This window comes from Balaenoptera musculus, chromosome X (genome assembly GCF_009873245.2).
Source record: "Balaenoptera musculus isolate JJ_BM4_2016_0621 chromosome X, mBalMus1.pri.v3, whole genome shotgun sequence".
In the NCBI taxonomy this organism is placed as follows: Eukaryota; Metazoa; Chordata; class Mammalia; order Artiodactyla; family Balaenopteridae; genus Balaenoptera; species Balaenoptera musculus.
The window spans coordinates 16,493,885-16,513,525 of record NC_045806.1 but is presented as its reverse complement, the minus strand read 5'-3'; the positions used below and the strand labels follow the sequence as shown (position 1 = coordinate 16,513,525).

At 46.2% G+C, this 19,641-nt stretch overlaps 1 protein-coding gene across 4 annotated transcripts in view; it reads left to right on the top strand.

Moving 5' to 3' along the window:
- MAP7D2 (MAP7 domain containing 2) overlaps positions 1-19,641 on the top strand; it is a 106,018-nt gene that overhangs the window by 47,201 nt on the left and 39,176 nt on the right. For 2 of the 4 annotated variants that reach the window (XM_036841064.1, XM_036841065.1), the window contains exons 2-5: positions 4,960-5,037; positions 6,155-6,318; positions 13,220-13,331; positions 16,377-16,487. In XM_036841064.1, coding sequence (XP_036696959.1) covers positions 4,960-5,037; positions 6,155-6,318; positions 13,220-13,331; positions 16,377-16,487 — 465 coding nt within the window. Of the gene's footprint in view, positions 1-4,959; positions 5,038-6,154; positions 6,319-13,219; positions 13,332-16,376; positions 16,488-18,347; positions 18,471-19,641 lie in introns of all 4 variants that reach the window. The other 2 variants (XM_036841063.1, XM_036841066.1) reach the window with 2 other exon arrangements.

Below are 19,641 nucleotides of genomic sequence, written 5' to 3'. Positions count from 1 at the left end.
TAAAATTCATTTAATGCAATCAATTTTTAAAAGTTGAACGCAGCTGGCTTCCCCTAAAAACTTTGTATTTCGATAATGGTTATTACATACCATGAATAATTGACTAATATCAGCTCATTAATATTCTAGTGGGAGAGTACCCCAAGCTAATAAAATACATTTTTAAATTAGTTTTTAAAAATGTGTTGCCACAGCCCAAGGATAACGGGAAGTTACTCCAAGCAAGAGCAGTTCAGTGAAGTATGAAATTTTATGCTGTTCTGTTCACATAAAATAGTTGTTTGGCTGCTCGTTCTCCCTGTTTGAGCCTCATTTCCTGTAGGGATGAATTGCCCAGGGAAAGGCCTCTGTTTCAGGGGTGCACACTACCTGAGCGCTGTTGCCCTGGGAAGCATTCTACATCAAGACTGGGCCAGGGGTGGCTCTGACATGGGTTCCCCTTGTCCTTCTGGTAGGTAGGACACCTCTGGGAACATGTCCCCTGTTCCCCCTTTGTCTTTGGGTCCCTCCCAGGGCTTTACACTTGGGCCAGATTTTTAAGAATTAAACTTTCTACTTTGAGGTCATTGCAGAGAGACCCCGTGTACCGTTTACCCAGTTTCCCCCAGCGGTACTAACATGCGGCACTGTCGTCCACTCTCACAGCTAGGGTTGCAGACGCCGGCACAGTCATCACTGCAGGGCCCCTTCATGATGCCCCTCTGTAGCCACCACTTCCCTTCTGCCCCTCTTCCCTAACGCCTGGCAAGCACTGATCTCTTCTCCGTCTGCTCTCATGGGGTTCAGGGATAAAATGGGTCTCTGGTTTAATGAAAGAGAGACAATATGTGTGCACACGTAATACAAGGGACAAGGGACGATTGGGTACAACGCTAGGATTTCGGGCCATCCAGAAAGAAGAGTGCCTTGTGAACCGAATTCAGCATTAACTCTTGACTATACCATGTCTTTAGAGGAGGTCTCCTGGTATTGTTAGCATTCGTGTATTAAGGTCGCTTGCCTTGGGTCTGTTAATCATAGTCTACCTTGATTGCTCTAGCTGTGTTGCTGTAGTGGTAATCACAGGTCAGGTCCACGCCCTCTAAGACATAGGGGCTGTCTGGTTTGTGCTCTACCCCTTCTTCCTTCGGGATGAGCCCAGGGCCTCTTGGCAGGGGTCCCTGGAGGGTCATCAGGGATCACAAGATGGAAGTTGGAGATGTAAGTTAATTATTTGGCTTCTCCTCAAATGGATGTTCTGGAAATGATTGCTTGATAGTTCTCTTTGAATCAGGAGAGGCAGATGCTGTGTGGGGGAAGGAAGCCTTACCCCAGCCTTACTCACCCAGCAAAACTCAACCCTGATTGGACTCTGAGAGTTTCGTTATTCATCAGTGTCCCAGAGCAGTTACGTGTGAAGGGAGAGAATCACAAGACTGAGCCTGGAGGCTCCTGGTCCACGACTGTTCGGTACGGTGGCCACCAGCCTCATGTGGCTAGTGAGTGCTTGAAATGGGCCCAGTGTGATGGAGGAACTGAACTGTTAATTGCGTTTAATTTTGATTATCTTAAATTTAAACAGACACACATGGCTTGTGGCTGCCATATGACAGCATAGACGCCAGGCTGCCCACCTTGGGCTGTTTGGGCCACTCCACCCCACTCAGTGGGGCTAAAGAAGAATGGCTTGGCCCTGTTGCCCCCAGCGTCATCTGGTTACCCCCTTTCCCCACCCAGCGCCCAGACATTTCCAAACCATCAGTTTGAAGGGGAAGCAAATAATTAGCACGTCTGTGCCCAGCTGGCCAGTGCCTGGCTCACAGTAGTGCCTACTTGGTACTTCTCTAATGAGTTGGACTTGCACTTCTCTCCAAATTTGCATGCACATTCCTGGGACAAGGATGGGACTTGTTCCCTGCGTACAATGCTGGGTCTCAGAAAGCCACGAAGGTTTCGTTCATGGGTGCTAAGATAGAGCTGTTAGTTTCCTCCTTTGCCAGAGAGCCGCATGGGAAAGCAGTAATTAAGAGTATGTGTGGGTCCTGGAGTCAGGTTCTCAGGTTGGAATCTGGCGTCTCCACTTTCTGATGGTGTGGCCTTGAACAAGTTAACCTCTGTGCCTCCCTTTCTGTACCTATAAGGTGAGGATCATAATAGTATCTCCGTCATCATGGGGTGATTGGGCCGAGTAAATTCAAGCAATGGACTTGGTTCGTAGATTGTAGCCTCCCGTTATGACGAAGCAGGTGATGACTAAGGAGCCTGATAATGAAGATCTTCTGGAAAGGAAATGATTTGAAGATGTGACTCTTACAAGTGCCCACAAGGGGGCAGCCTAAAATCATGCATGTCCCTGGAACAAACAGCCTTCTGTTAGTAAAGCCTCAAGGCAACATGGCCAGTTTCAAATGTGCTTGGCCCTTTTCCCTGTTTTTCTTTCTTTCTTCTGTTTGAACAACACTTGCAGTGGTTCTCGGGCAGTATCTTAGATCTAGAGGCTGACAGGTCACGCTGGAGCCGAGGAGTTGATGTGGGTGCTGATGCCAGCATGTGTCCAGGTGGCCTAGGCTTCTCTTTGTAGCTTTTCACACAGAACAAATCCTTATTAATCAAACGCTTAAGGTAGAGACTAGAGCTTGAAAATGTTTGGAGGATCATTGAAGAGAAACCTGGTTTTGTCTCCCTGCTCCCGTTCTGCTGACCACATGGCTGCCTTTGAGCTTTGTGTGTGCACCTTGAGGCCTGTGGGGGTGGGGTGTGGCCCAAGCTGGCGACCCAGAGATGCAGACCCGCCCTTGGTTCGGGAGCCCCTCCCTCCCTGCAGGGAGACTGAGAGCGCTCTGCAGCCAAGCAGAATGAAGTTAGGGTTCTGCCAGCCAGAAACTGTGGGGTCTTCAAGGTGAGTGGGGTTTAAAAAGGTGCAAGGGATGTAGGGAAAAGGGGTCAGATTGGGGGAGCCAGCAGTGATGAGTTGAGAAATTGGGCCTTTAAATTCTCGATGCTTTTCATGTAGCGTTGTAATGATTAAGAGTTGACAAAACCCAAATAAACTTATTTACAAAACAGAAATAGACTCACAGACATAGAAAACAAACTTATGATAACCAAAAGGGATGGGGGGAGGGATAAATTAGGAGTTTGGGATTAACAGATACACACTACTATACATAAAATAGATAAACAACAAGGACCTACTGTATAGCACAGGGAACTATATTCAGTATCTTGTAATAACTATAATGGAAAAGAATATGGAACAGAATATATATATATATATGTGAATCACTTTGCTGTACACCTGAAACTAATACAACATTGTAAATTAACTATACTTCAGTTTAAACAAAAAAGAAAAAAAAGAGTTGACTAAAAACAAACATGGGGAGTGGCACTTGTAGTCAGGTTTATTTTCTAGGACTTCTCTCTTGAGCTTTAATATACCTGCTGCATAATCCAGGCTGCAAGATTAGATGCTCGTGGGGAATCGTGACAAACCATTGTTTATCACGTCCATCCTTATCTGCATTCCTGCTGCCTGCACTGCGGTCCAAGCCTCCACGTCCCTCTCCTGGGCAGTGGCAGGAACATCCCTAAAAGGGGCACAGCTCACTGTGGCAGCGAGGCACACTATGAAGTCAGCTGTGACACTACCACGGAGGAGGGCCCAGGCGCTGGGAAGGTGAATCCAGTTGTAGTAACACTAAAGCCGATTTCTCCAGAATGTGGTCCTTGACCATTATGTAAGTAATACTCATGAATGACCAGTTGTGACCAAGTGCAATAAATTATTTTTAGTCCTAAAACAGCCATGAAGATCATTTAATCTTTGATTCAGAAAGCACTTTAGGGCCCTGTAGAAGATGGGTGGAGATGCGGAGCTCCTGGAATGTTTCTCAGACTTGGGGGGAATTGCCATTTGTTCCATTTTATTTGTTGTGGATATTTAAGTAACAAGTACAGTAAGTCCCCTACATACGAACCTTCAAGTTGCGAACTTTCAAAGTTGTGAACATGCATTCCATCAACATCAGGTGTGAGTGACATTGCAGCTTGCCCTCCATCTCCTATTACTGATGATCCTTCAGCTGTACCACCTCCCACCTCCTCTCCCTCCTCCAGTCAGTAACTCTTCCTGCCTCTCCACTTGATGCTAGCCCCTGTATGCCAGCTGTTGTACTGCACTACTGTACTTTTCAAGGTACTGTACTGTAAGATTAAAAATGTTTTCTTTATTTTTTGTATTTGTTTTTTATGTATTATTTGCATGAAAAGTATTATAAACCTATTACAGTACAGTACTATATAGCCGATTGTGTTAGTTGGGTACCTAGGCTAACTTTGTTGGACTTATGAACAAATTGGACTTATGAACGTGCTCTCAGAACAGAACTCGTTCGTATGTAGGGGACTTACTGTAAACAGGAGTACGTTATATTCCTTCTTTGTGATTCTAAAATGCTAAGATTGACATGGGAGCAAACTTAGCGGAAACGAAATCAAACTTGAGTGTTGTATTTTCTCAGTGTTCACCCGAGGAGCTCATACATGTCCCTCAGCAGTTGGCTCCTTCCAGAAAGTCACATGTTCACTGTCTGTGTAATAATCGTGTCTACTTTTGTGCTTCTGCCTTCCCCTGGGAGCCGGACGGGGGGAGGCCCAGTGGGCTTTTCTGCACATTGCCAGACCTGTCACTTCTTGCACTTTCTGACCCCTGTGAGGCCAGGCCTGGGGACGGAGGACTAGGGAAAGGGTTGGTTCTCTGGGGCTGGCATTGGGCCACTACCAACCCAGCTTGGTGGGGGAGCGTGGCAGCCGTGGCTACTGCCCCTCGACTCTCAGGATCGGGCCGTGTGTGGGGTACGGAGCACTGCTGTTGGATGATGTGTGCATGTGGCCAGACCCAGGGTGCAGGCCAAGGGGGTCCCTGGCACTCAGCGGACGGGGAGAGTGAAGTCTTTCATTGTGTTTTCTCTCTTGTAGGCATGGATGGATTTTTAAAATCTGATGAGAGACAACGACTAGCTAAAGAAAGACGAGAAGAAAGAGAAAAATGTCTTGGTAAGTTGTGCACTTTGGCTGTTTAGGTCTAAGGGAGTGGAGATGTGATGATGTCTTTTCTCAAGGCCCTTAGAAATTTGTGACTGAATGGGAAGAGAACTGGGACAGTTGCTAGGTGAACGTGGAAAACTGGGAGCAAACCCGCACTGCCACTGGCCCGTTCACAGTTGTTATATAATTCTCAGGACAGTTGATTTACTCACTGAGCATGCGTTGAACCTCTGTTACTGGCAGTGCGCTAGAGCTGTGGGTAGGATGCTGGAGAACAAGAGACAGTCGCCGCCCCCGCCCGCTCAGGCGGCCTCTCCCCAGGGCAGCTAGAAGGGCCATCCTTGGGGGAATGGAGGAAATCGGCACCGAAGGCCATTTCTGTGTTAGGACAGGGAACCCATTGAGAAAGGCTGTCGTACCTCTTGCAGGCTATGGACAGATTCGTCCAACCTGTTCCCCCCAGGGTGCCACGAGGTAGGTGGAGTGGCTTCCCCAGGGCACTGAGACAGATGAGGAGCTTTCGAATCCTACTCCTTGAGTGCCTCCTGCTGGTCGGCTCAGACATTGCGTCCTCCAGGGAACCCTTGCCTGCCTGGCCAGGTGGAGTTAAGGCCCTTAGTAAATGTCTCAGGGAGGAGGCGGGCCGATCGTGTTCATCGTCTTGTGTTTACCCTCACCCAGCTCAGCGTCTGGTGCGTGGTGCGTGTACAGCTGACGTGTCCCGAGTGAAGATACCCTGATCGCTCTCATTTCTCAGTGCTGCGTGTGGCCATTGGGACGAGTCTGACCTGATGGCAGTGACAGGCAGAGCTCCCACGTGCAGGGGCGGTGACTGTCCGCTTCCCGTGCATTGTCTCATTCGGCCTCCACAGCACGTAATGTTGCACATGCGACATCCCCACTTCACAGAGGAGGAAACTGAGGCAGAGAGATGACGTGGTTAATATGTCCAGGGTCACCCAGCTAGTGGCGGAGGCGCCAGAACCCTTCATCTCAGTCACTTCAGCCTACGATCCCACCGGGCTCTTTTTTGGGGGGTCACTCTTACTTCTGCGTTTTTGGTATTAATCCAAATGGTGTGGGGTGCTCTGGTAACGACACCTCTCTTCTGCCTTCCTTCCCCCAGCTGCCCGGGAGCAGCAGATCCTGGAGAAACAGAAGAGAGCCAAGCTCCAGTACGAAAAGCAAATTGAGGAGCGATGGCGGAAGCTGGGGGAGCAGCGGCAGCGAGAGGAGCAGAGGAGGGCTGCCGTGGAGGAGAAGAGGAGGCAGAAGCTCCGGGAGGAGGAGGTGAGGGCTGGGCGCACGGCTCCGCAGCGCGCGCTGGAACAGGAACAGAGACACAGGCCCATTCAGCGTAGCTGCGGAGTCTGCGCTTCCGGGCCAGACACGAGGCTGGAGGACGGGCTGTGAGGGTGGAGGACAGCATGACCTTGTACTCACTGCTGGAAAATCAAATAGTCTACCCTCCGATACAGACGTGCTAGTCTGTTTATATTTCAATGTATGTTCTTGCTTTAATCATCCTTTCTCTCCAGTTATCTTGTAAAAAAGAAATGGAATGTAATTACCCTGACAGAGTCCTTTATTACTAAACTTTGAAAACATATTTAGAAAGCATATTTGGGGTATAGATTTTCTTAACAAGTGTATTTTAAGGGTGTACTCATAGCCTTGTATCAGGTGATGATCATTTTTTATTCATAAGGTATAGTGACTCATCATTTATTTTTATTTTTTTACCACTTGTAAAAGCATAAACTTATTACAAATTTTAATACATGATTAGGAAGCAAAAAGGTAAATATCTATTGTAAGTAATAATAGATGGGGATGATATTTGAATGAATTACCCTTGAATGAAGAATTTGTTTATTTATTTATTTTTTTTAATTGTATTTTTTAAAATTCTTTTTTTAAATTGGAGTACAGTTGATTTACAATGTTGTGTTAGTTTCAGGTATACAGCAAAGTGATTCAGTTATACATATATATATTCATTCTTTTTTAGATTTTTTTTCTTTTTTAAAATCTTACTAAATTTATTTTATTTTTTTTAACATCTTTATTGGAGTATAATTGCTTTACAATGTTGTGTTAGTTTCTGCTGTATAACAAAGTGTGACTCATCATTTAGTATGAACAATATAGAGGTTTGTTAATCGCCAACACTATAAGATACAGAGATGTTGGTATAAGTTCAGTATTTTTTTAATCTCTGAATTGTTATCACTGTCTTTACCCTTTTGTCTTTTTTTAATAAAAAAAAAACAACACAGACATGCTCACATACACAGAATTAAACCCATCTTTGCCCACAGAGCACAGGCTTAAATGGCGGCTTCTTTGTTCCTCTTAGTGAATGGAGACCTGAGCAGGGTCTTAGCCACAGTCGCTGTTGCTCTCGCAGCCCGATCACTGCCTGCCTTTGTCAGCTCCTGGTGCAAATCCCAGCCCTCCCCCTAAGCAGCTGGCAGCCAGGGCCAAGTCTCACACCCCTCTAGCTCGGTCTCCTCAGCCCAAAACAGAGGTGGTCATAGGAGTTAAAGGAGGTGACTTCCGCAAGTGCCAGCAAAGCACCTAGCACAGAGTAGTCGCTCAGAAATGTTAGCTTCCCTTCAGTGACTTCAGCTGACCCTGGCTGAAGCAATGTCAAGAGAGAGCTACCCAGGAAAGATTATGGCACAGAGTGTAGAGACCAAGAGAAAAGCCACAGTGCGTTGGGCTGTTTCAGTGACGGGGTGGATCTCTCCTTTCCCAGCCTGGGTATTTGTCGTGAGTGCTGGACTCGCCCCTTTTCTTCCCATCCTCCCTTCCTTGACTCACAGCTTCTCTCTTTTCTCCCTGCTCTCTCCATTTCCACTCCTGACCTCCTGCGGGATTGCTGATTGCAGGGAATGTGTGTCGCTGCCGTTTCCAGGAAGGGGTGCTGTGAAGTCACAGGAGACGCTTCCTGAGCCTCTGCCACACCTGACAGTGTCACACGGGTCCACCTTTGAGGGACCCGTGTGACAGATGAGGGGATGGCATGCCAGATGATTGGTCCTGATGCAGCTGACTCGTTAGTGGCTGTGCTTCGGACAGTTTCCTGTTTGCTTTGTGTGCTCCCTTTCACCCCTGGTGTGGTGATGGTGGGGAGTGGGGCAGGCTGCCTGCCCGTGGTCAGCACAAACACACATCGAGCTTGCGCCCCTCTTCTCCCCAGACACGGCAGGGCAGGGCTGAGAGCTGGGCCCCCATGGGTGTAGAGCAACCGGAGGAAGCGGTGGGCTCCCTCCACCACCTGCTCCTGCCCTCTGAGCCCCCGGAGGCCCAGGTGGAGCTTAGGGACTCTCCCCATGCAGGCTGGCCTGTTAGCCACCTCATCATCAGTGCTCTGCTAATGCAGAGGTCCGATTGGCATTCTCCTGGGTGGTCTTTGGAGAGGACAGATAGGTCTCTGCTGCGGGAGCCCTTTCCAAAGGAAAGCCTTTGCATTTGCCCCCATGGTTCGCTGGAGATCTTTGGGAGGACTGCTGCCTGCTTGGCACATGGCTGTGGAGACTCTCCATCCTCTTCTCAGTGCCAGATTTAAGTCCTTTTTGTCAGGGCCTGTCTCTGTCAACCAGGGAGAAGCCTCCGCAGGAAGATGGTTCATTCCATTTTGCTTCTGTAGCTTGTTGGAAAGTGTTTGCGTTGCCCACAAACTCCTGCCTCTCTGGGTCTGATATTAGGAGCTCATAAAAGGCCTGTTGACTCCTCACCTCCCCACCAAGGACTGTTTCCATGATGTCGCTCTTGGTAACGCCTCACATCTGTGTGGGTGAGCCCCAGACTCGGCCTGGAGGCCTCCTCTCCACCAGCACAGAAGTGGGCTTCACAGCCGGCCTAGCTCCCAGAGGTGTCGAGGGCTGGAAGCTGGTCAGGCCTGTCCTTGGGAAGGGGGAGCCCAGTGTCCAGTTGACACTCTGACCTTGAGCTCGTTTTCTCGCCGGAGGCCGCCTTCTCCTACAGGTGGGTTCTTCCAATCTTCACATGCCACACGGCTCCCAAGAATCAAGCTTCTGGAACAAGCTTTTGTCATCTGCCTGGGTTAAGGCTGACAGCACAATGCGCTCACCCCTTCTCCACTCAGGGAAGTATAGCTTCATGACTAAGGGCCCTGGAAAATGGTATTTGGTGAAGCCACCTCTATGTTCCTCATGCTAAACAGAAAACCAGGAAAGACCTCTTTCAAAGAGTACCTTCATCTCTGTAAGTTACTTGAACACATCACAACTTCTCATAATCTTCTTGATAACTAACAAACCCCACCAGGCTGAGTGTAAAAATGAGAACTTTCTGAACTCAACTAAGCAAAAACTTCACTAAGCTGAGCGCTGACTGCTCTCAGAGGGCATTGGCTGGCATGGGGCATGGTGATTACGTGGCTTTCTGGCCAGATGTGGACGTGTTTGCAGGGAGAAGGGCCCTCCACGGAGCCCTGCTTAGGACCATTTGGGGGCTTGTCCCCCTGCTGTCATCCCCAGAACACATGTAGTAAGGGCAGTGGAAAAGGCACAGTCAGCCCTCCACTCCTGCCTGAGACAGTTGTCTGGGTAACAGTGGCCAGGCCAAGCCCTGCTGGAGGCCTTTCATACTGCTCGGCCAGCTCAGTGCGTCACCTTGGTCATGGATCTCCTCTACGTTCATCCAGGCAGGTCTAGGGCCAGAGCTCAAGGGGTCAAGGGTGAGTTGCCCTCATTCCTTCCTTCCACTAAGCCCCACCCAATAGAGGACATTGTAGGGACAATAATCTGCGTTGCCCTTTCCCCATCCTCTGTTGATCATCAGATGATCCTCAGGAGAGCCAGAACTTGGCAGGAATTGCAGTATGCAGTATGCAGCTGTGATATTTATTAATACCGTTCTTCTGATGTGATTGAACTTTCTTGCACACGCTCTCTCGTGCTCAGCCTTTCCTCTAACCAGTGGTTCTCAGCACCATCCCAGCACCAGCAGCAGCCGCATCTCCTGGGAACTTATGAGAAATGCATTGTCAGCACGTTCACCTCAGACCTGCTGACTCAGAAACTCTGGGGGTGGGGCTCAGCAACTGGTGATTTAACAAACCCTCCAGGTGATTCTGATGCAGACTCACTCACATTTGAGAACCACTGCTCTAAACTGCCATGTTAACAATCCTCCTCTTCAAACTTGGGTTCAGTTAGCATTGGTTAAGGACTTACTATGCTAGTTGTTATCTTGTAGACTTGAATGATCTGTAATATAGGTAATATCATACCCATTTTACAGACAAGGGAACCGATGCCCAAAGATGACATTAAACGATTAACTCAGGGTCATGGGGCTAAGTAGCAGGCAGAAGTGGGATTTGAATTCATATCTGCTGATTCCAAACTAGGATTCTTTGCATTCCATCACATGAAGGAACAGAAAGAGATACACACACATGCTAGGTAATACGGGACTATATGGGACTAACCTCTAATAAGAGTGAAGTGAACTAGTTTTGGTTTTGACATGTTTGAAACATCCGATTCTGACAGCTTGGGTTTTATAAGTCCCCTTACCATAGAGCTTGGTTACCACCTATTTTTAATCATCTCTCCAAAAGTGGGTGACACAGAGTGACTGTGTCTTCTCTCAGGGATAGCGTCATTTTCGTAAGTCTACGTACAGTTCAAAGGAATAAATCTCTAATGCTAGAATTTGGAGCAGCTCAGTGGGTTGGGGGTAGATGACAGAGGTATTTTTCTAAAGGTAACCGAAAGGCTCAGGAGTAGGTCTGGCTTTGGATGAACATTCCCTTAAAATTATGCCTCTACGTACAGTTCAAAGGAATAAATCTCTAATGGTAGAATGTGGAGCAGCTCAGTGGGTTGGGGGTAGATGACAGAGGTATTTTTTCTAAAGGTAACCAAAAGACTCCAGAGTAGGTCTGGCTTTGGATGAACATTCCCTTAAAATTATGCCCCTAGATAGCTATTCAGTGATACAGTTGGCTGTGAGTCTTGGTGTTCTTTGTTCTCATTGTCTCCTAGTAGATGAAGGACTTTTTTTAAAAATAAATTTATTTTTTATTTATTTATTTTTGGCTGCATTGGGTCTTCGTTGCTGTGAGCGGGCTTTCTCTAGTTGCGGCGAGCCGGGGCTACTCTTCATTGTGGTGCGGGGGCTTCTCATTGCAGTGGCTTCTCTTGTTGCGTGCAGAGCACGGGCTCTAGGCACACGGGCTTCAGTAGCTGTGACATGCGGGCTCAGTAGTTGTGGCTTGCGGGCTCTAGAGCGCAGGCTCAGTAGTTGTGGCACACAGGCTTAGTTGCTCTGTGGCATGTGAGATCTTCCCGGACCAGGGCTTGAACCCGTGTCCCCTGCATTGGCGGGCGGATCCTTAACCACTGTGCCAGCATGGAAGCCCAAGGACTGTCTTGTGAGGTCTTTCTGGCAGGTAGGCAATATCCCATAACCCACTCAATACTAAATTCACTCTGAGGTGAAAGATTTCAACACTTAAATTAGGTCATTGGTGGGAGGGAGGGGATATGGGGATATATGTATACGTATAGCTGATTCACTTTGTTGTACAGCAGAAGCTAATAAAACATTGTAAAGCAATTATACTCCAATAAAGATATAAAAAAATTAGGTCATTGGTTAAATAATTGATGTTAAATCCATATAAAGGAATACTATCGAGCCCCAGTGTTGAGTGATCAGACTTCAGTCCTCAAATAGTCAAGAAGTTCTAGTTCCTCCAAGCCCTCATCTTTTCTCAGACAAACCGCTGGGGCTGGCTGTCAGAATTTAATGGGCCAGGGTCTTGAGAACAGGATTCTGCCAGGAAATGCACACTCATTGTAGAGTCTCAGCCAAAAACTAGAGCGCAGTTAATAGCAAATACAAATCTGAGACTTACAGGAGGAAAGAAATCCCCTTTCTGCTCACAGGTCCCTGGAGAAGCTGTCTTTTAGCAAAGTGCTATTCGGAGAAAAATTATGCAGAGGAGGCTGAGATGTGGAGAATGCTCACCTCATCCCTCTGGTGTGGACAAAAGGGACAGATCCAGGCACCTCCTAAGTGACCTTTCTGTGTTTCTAGTGAGTGAAATAAAGGAACCTTTCCCCGATCCTTAAGTCACGGTCACTCAGTTGGTGCTGCCCTAAATTAATTTTGCTTGCTTGTTTATTTAAGCCATGAGAAAATAGTATCTTTTTGTTTTGAAGTTGGGCTAGGATTAGCCCAGTTCCAGGAGCACCTCAGGGTGGGGTTTTATGAGGGTGAAAAGGTGTCCGTGTGACCGCTTACCCTGTGGGCCTTCTCCAGTGGAGGCAGGGAGCGGATTTGGTATTTGCAGTGTCATTGAGGTGGTGCGGAGCTCAGAATTAGGGCAGCTTCACTCCAGTGCCAGGGAAAGACTTGCCAGCAGTCAGGCCCAACTTTATGAAAAGAACAATTTGGTTAATGCAGGGGCGTGCTTTTGATAAATGCTCTGTTAGGAGAGAAGCCTGGTTGTTGCTTTTCTCTTCTGGCTAAAAACTGTTTAGTTCTTCCTCCCCCACCCCCACCCCCCGCCACCGTCTAACTCTGAGAATGCATAGATGCTTGATTTTGTGGACACCAGTTTCTCTACTTTTGTCTCTTGTATTTTGAAATATGCAGTATTATCCCCAGATACTACGTAGCAGAAAAGAGTTATAATGTAGAGAACAATTAATTCCCCTTTAAGAAGCTCTAAGAGGAAAATGGGACTTTGCAAAATGGACTTCAAAGTCATGGTGTATCCCCCCAAAAAGTTATGCTTAAGGCTATTAAAATTCAAATTATATTTCAGTTTACTCAAATCATAGTCCTTGATGCTTGTCAACAAGAGAGGATGCAGTTGGTTCTAGAGCACAATTCCAGTTCTACTGGATGGGACAGGCCTCAAGGAGTTAATGCTTGTCTGGCATTATTCTTAAACAAATCAAGGCCTGGCTGCGCAGCAGCCTCTCCCGTGGGAGGGGAGAGGTGCTGGGGCTGGGAGCCAGCGCTAGCCGCCTTGTTTACTCCCCGCCCACTGAGAAGGCGCTGGTGTGGTGGGGAGAGCACGCGAGCCTGGGTTTTGGATGCTGAGCGGAGAGCCCCGTCTGGTGACTCACCCCCCGCGCGGAGGTGCAGCAGTGCCGCGGGGCTGGGTGGTTAATCTTGCTCTCTCTTGCGTGAACGGCAGGAGCGGCTCGAGGCGATGATGCGCAGGTCCCTGGAGCGCACACAGCAGCTGGAGCTGAAGAAGAAGTGCTCGTGGGGAGCCTCACTGGCCGCGGGGCCCGGAGGACGCGATGGTGAGTGAAGGGCTGTCCCTGCATCGCAGGGCCCGGTGGGGAGATCTTGGGGCAGGAGGGAGATCACGGGCAGACTGACGCCCGCAGGATCTGGGGGATGCTTTGTACCGATCTGCAGGTACCTTTTTCGGATGTGATGTTTAAAGCTGCCAAGCTTCCTGTGTATGCATTTCTTGCGAAGGGGATCTGTTCATTCTTCTTGCTCACAAACAGCAGTTGATACAGTAACTGGGCTTTGAGGTAAAACAAAAGAAAAACAAAGAAAATGAATGTAGAGCCTGGCTAACCGGATCCACCTAGCAAGCCCAGAGGTAACCTGATTTCAGGGAAGGTCAATGACAGTAGGCTCAGTCATGGCTGCAGCATGACGGGGAAAGGCTGAGCAGCAGTAACCCCCTAAAAGGGGCTGGGGTTCTTCCCTCCACATTATTTATTTCTGGTGCTCTTTCAGTTTTGTTTTAAGGTGACTTATTTATTTCATTATCCAGTTCATACTCATCTTTAAATTTTCAAATGTTTAATGTATGGATTGTTACTAGTCCCTGGGTGGTTTTGCCCTCTTTTTAGTGTCTTTTCTGTGTCTGCCATTCTATTATGCAGGAGCTGTATACCAGCTCTTTCTGAGAGCAAATGGGTTTACATGAGTGGTACAGTTTCTTGACTTTGCTGTATTGTGCTTTTAACCTTTTGTCAGTGAATATACTTTTTTTTCTCTTTTTCTTTGAGACGTCAACAGCCCATCTCAGTTACTTTTTCTAATTTCCTAATAGAAACTAGAGTCAACCAGAAATTGGGACTTTTTCCTTTTACCTGTCTTTGCTCTGATTTTTTTTTTTTTGCTGTGTAGGTGAATCAGGAAATACCCCACCCCCTCCTCTAGGTTTAGCAGCCAGCACCCTCCCTCCGGACCCAGGGACCACTGCCGCCGCTGCTGAGTCCACCAACGGTATATCCCAGCATCACTGTGCCGTGGCATTTTGTGATGACTGTCCCGGTCACCCTCCTCCATCACTGTGTCTGTCTCAAGCACTTTTACAATTGATTTCTTAGTCTGACCCCTTAGAACTTTTTTCTAGAAAGTGAATGACATGCCCATATTTCTTTGTTCGTCATCGTGGAGCGTGCATGCCTTACATCCTAGTACCCTGGAGACATTTCATCCTTAGCTCACTAACTTCTGCCTTGACAATCTTGTCAGTGTTTGACTTCTGTGCGTTTAGATCTTCAACGCTCTCATGTATCATTGGTTTTTAGGCATTAAGTAGTAGCGTATTTCAATCACTTCTGGTTACCAGAACCTACAATTACACGGAGTTTTGGGTATTAATGTGATGGATTCCTGGAGAGGTGTTTGAGTTTACCAGTACTAACACTGTGAATCCAAACACGGAGATAAATTGGCTTTGTTCTTGATTTCCTCTCTCTGATAGGCTCTCTGTTTTGTATACAGGCCCGGGAAATTCTTAGGGTCTAGGTCAAGAATAGAACTAGCAAAACCTTGCTCCCATTTAATAGGGACTTGAGAAATTCAACCCATCTTTGACTGGTAAAGAAAAAACAAGATGTAAAAGGGATACAGTATTTCCCAGCCACCCAGAAGGTCAAATTATAGCAGTAGGAATAAATATCCTTGGTCTCCAGCGTTTCTTTGACAAAGAATAATTTTTATTGGTGTTGCTGAGTAGCAGAGACTTTGCCGCCTGGGCCACGTTCACTGTCATATGGGCACTGGCCTTCCCCCAGCAGAGAGGGGCAGGTAGAGTTGATAATGACACCTTGGGAATCGTACCCAGGGCCCTGGGACAGGGTGAGGTGAGTGTGGTACTCGACTGGAGCACTTAGTTTAAGGGAGTGGCAGAAATCTCAGTAATCAAGATAAAAGAATATTTTAATCAAAATGAATGAAGAACAATCTATGATGAACAAAATATTGAATTTGCAAAGACCAGTACCATGCTGAGCCATGTCGGAGCCTGAGGCAAAAGGGGAAATGTGTACCCCTAGAGACATGGTTTTATGTAATTTCTAGTGGTTATTTTTCCCAGAACATTAAAATACTCAAACTGAAACGTTGAAAAGTAGGTGTATTAAAGCTCATACCGTTTTAAGTTTAAATATTTTACTTATACCCAAACAGACTGTATTATAATTTTACTTCAGTCTAAGTTATTTAAAAATTATTTAGGGTCATCACTTGGTCAGGAGAAATTGTCAAACATGACACTTCTCTCATTTGAAAACAAGATGAGTAGAAGAGTAGATTTTGAAAATATTATTGATGAGTTTGCTTCCTTTAGAGCCGGGGCCACACATCTTTCCTTTTGCCTCAAGCTCGGATATGGCTTGGCTGGCACTGTGAGCACCTCTCGGGTTGCTGCAGTCGTTTCACTTAGAAGCCCGTCTAAAGTAATGGTGGGAAATTAAGAGTACCAAACCCAGGACCACATTTTAAAATCCTAACCGTAAACAGTCATAGCCTTTGAGAAAGGGCCATTGTGACCCCATCTCTTGATAAAAGGAAGAAACCAACTGCTAAAGGTTGTTCTGCTTTAAATACAGCTCCTTGCTTTACAAATTACTTCTCTCTGCAACCTGAGCTCTAGATAACCTCAGAAAAAGTCCGGTTTCAGCTCACCCAGTCTCAGTCAGATCGTAGAACATTTTGCAGTGGTGCTTTGTCTCTGGGTCCAGGTTGGTTTTGTTTTTGTGTGGTCTGAGTTTACTTAAAAGTCCCTGGACACAAGGAAGTGGTTGACTGGTGGGATTAACAGGGCTTTAGTTGAACAGTTGAGTGAGGCTGAACATTTGGAGTCAAAGAGAAACACAAAGTCGAGCAATAGAAGAGAAGAACTTGCTTCAGATGGATGGCTGCTGTGGCCCGGGCATTCCCAGACGTGCCAAGTGGAGGGCAGGGAGCTGGAAGCAGTGTGCTGTGCCACAGTGGTTTTGGAGGCGTGTGGATGAGGACAGGAAGACACTTTGGGAAATGTGTTTCTTAGTCTAGAGTGGTGTGAATACCAACGTCTTCAATGCATTTCTCTGCAGCATGTGACAAACTTTCAACATCAACCATGAATTTGCCAAAGCAGACGGAGCCTCCCATGAGTAAGCGCCTGTCTTCATCCACCGCGACAATGTCCTATTCCCCAGACCGAGGCAAGTGAACGTGTAGACCTGGTCTGTCCAGTTTTCTTCTTTCTAGCGTGAGCGTGTTAACGTCGGTCTTTGGGAGAGCCCCTCTTGAGCCTTCTGCAAATAGCCCCATTCTCCTAGCCTTGCGATCTGTGCGTGGGAGCCCCAGGGCCTCACTAATGGGACTTTGGAATGTGGCAACGCGCTCTTCACAACCAGGTCATTGTTGAATAGGGACAGGAGTTAATGCTATGCTCCCAGTCTGAAAGAGACTTTCATTTTCCACAGTGCATGTAGACGTTATCCTGGCCTGGGGTTAATTGACCAGTGGGCAGGTGTGATTGTTAAAAAAGTAACTGCCCAGTTATTGGTGCGATATTGTTGATTAGCCAGAAACGGCGGGATTGATGAGGCAGAGGTACGTGGGAGACTTAGATGAGTGAAAAAAATGGGGCTCTGCTCTTGTCTGTGGTTTGTAAGCCTGCCCGTTTCCCTTTTGAAAACAGAAGTTCAGAACTAATATGAAATCTTTAAAAGGGCAAAAGGATGGGTGGCCTTTTCTGGCGCTCTGTTTTGAGGTGAGAGATGGTATGTATAGGACGGGTGCCAGTTCCAGAAACTGAATAGATATAAAATCACCCATGTTCTAATGGAGGCTCAGAGAAGACACTAAAAGTCTGAATTGCTACCTTTCAGAGTTTGTAGATTAAGGAAGGGAGGGAAGCTCTCCATGCATTAAATGCGTATCTTAAAGCATCACTGAAGAAGTGTCAGGTGCCAGTAGAGTACGTAACTCATCGAGTCATCACCAGGGGGTGAGCAGGAGGGTGTTTGTGACTCTGAAGAGGCCAGTGTGCGTTCCTGGTTTTTTTCCACTGGCTTTGACCTTGCGCCTCCAGCACAGAGGTCTGTCATGTGTGGCAGAGACCCCAGAAGTGTCAGTGTCGATGCTCTCTGATGCAGTTCATGGGTAAGCGCTGGAAACCTTGAATTAACTAGGAGCTGGATGAGAGAACATCTACATGCTTTTAATTCTGTATAGCTGTTCCATTTGTGAGTATATCGCATAGGTTTTCATTAATTCATATGGTTACGAGTTGATGTTAAATTCATATTTGCATTGATTAATGTGTAAAGATAATCAGTATGTTATTATATATTTTTGGCAACTGAATTATCTGCTTGTGGATTATTAATTGAAAATTTGAAATTCCCAAGCCATTTACTGGCTAGTGGATACCCAAAGAAGACGAAGTCATTGAAAAGTTAATCCATTATCTTATAATATGTTCCGAAACCATCAAAATAACATTTCAGTCACTGAATTTTAGATTATGGATACTACTACTTCCATTAAAGCTGATAATTAGTTGGCTATTTTTTTTTAATGTTTCTTATTTAACTTTTGCCCTTACTTGCGTGGGAAAAGTATGAAAGGATGCATATTTCTACATTAACAAAATCAGTGTGTTATGAAATATTTCCTAACAGAGGGCCTAAAACAAGTGTTTTGTAGGAGTAATCTTTTTCTCCAATGTTAGATCTACTTGGTGAGTAAATGGTTTCTTGAGTCCCTATGACATCTTGGAATATGGGCTAATTCTCTTCGGGTGGTACAGGTGATTAATTCTGTAATAGCATGTTGAATGAATTCTGGCACCCCAGGAGAAGTAACACACTCTCCCAAGCTCTAAATGACACAGCGTCTGTTTTCTTTTACTATGACGAGCTCCGAAGCCATCCTTTGCTACAATATTTTTTCTTTCCACATTCGTTCTGCCACCCAAAAGTTGATTTGCATCATGCACTGTGTTGTTTTAGGCATTTTATTTTGTTTTGTTTTAATTTTGCTTTTTAAAATTTTCATTTGATTCCGTCCCTCAGCTCATCGCACGCACCTTAGTCCCATGGAAACCTTTCTTGTTATGCGACTGTTGACACCCACACAGGCTTCTTTAGCCAGAAGCAGAAGTGCACTCATGCTCTCTGAGCAGGCCAGTCACTCAGGTAAAAGAGGCCAAGCTGGTGACACTGAGGAAAATGCCCCAAATGGTATTGGTTGGCCTTTGAGTTATTCCTGAATTTTTATATCTTGCTTCACATTTGTTGGCTTCATGAAATGTCTTCTATGGTTAATAACATTTTCTACCCACCAGTGTTTTATTGTTGCTATATTTCTTTTCTTTCAAGTGTCACAGAGGTGAGTAAATTATTTTATGATTGAGGGCATGTGGATTAGGAAAAAAAAATCCATCTCATGAGCTATGGCGGTTAGTAGACTTTTTTAAATAGACGGTTTGGTAAAGTAGCCTATAAACTGCAATCTCAGAAGTCCCATAACCAGCTCTACCACTTAGTAGCTCTTACCACTTTGGGTGAGTTAATTAACCTCTCTAAGCCTCAGTTTCCTCATCTCTAAAGTGGAGTTATTTTAAATTGTCATGAGGATTAAATGAGGTAGCACAATGATGGACACAGTCAGAACAGGTATCTAGAGCCTCAATACTCAAGGGGTGGTCCATGGACCAACAGCATTGGTATTACCTGGGAGCTTGTTAGGAGGGTGGACTCTCAGGCCCCGCCAGACCTGCACATTGACGTCCAAGAAACAGTGGGCCACACCATCAAAGCCCTTCCTTGACCAAAGCAGATCAAACCATCATGGCAAGTTTAATGGGGACTAAAAAAAAAAAAAATTAATGGGCACTAGTGTCCCCTGTTTGCAAGTGAGTAATGCCGTGTCCACATTAGGGCATGTCTGGTCTCCGTGTCAGTTCCCAAGATATAGTGCGTTCAGTGAGGTAACATATAAATGACATATTGTCCTCTACCTAGTTCTACCTGTTTCCAAGTAGTTGTGCTGTTTCTGCAGAGAATATATACAAATGGCCAATAAGCACATGACAAGATGCTGAACATCCTTAGTCATTAGGAAAATGCAAATCAAAACCATAATGAGATACTACTTCCCACTACTAGGATGGCTAAAGTTCAAAGAAAAAAAGGATAATACAGTTGACTCTTGAACAATTTAGGGGTTGGGGGTACCAGCCCGCCTCAGTCAAAAATCTGCATATAACTTTATAATCAGCCCTCTGTATACTTGGTTCCCTATCCGCAGATTCAACTAGCCACAAATAGTACCGTAGTATTTACTATTGAATAAAATCTGCGTGTA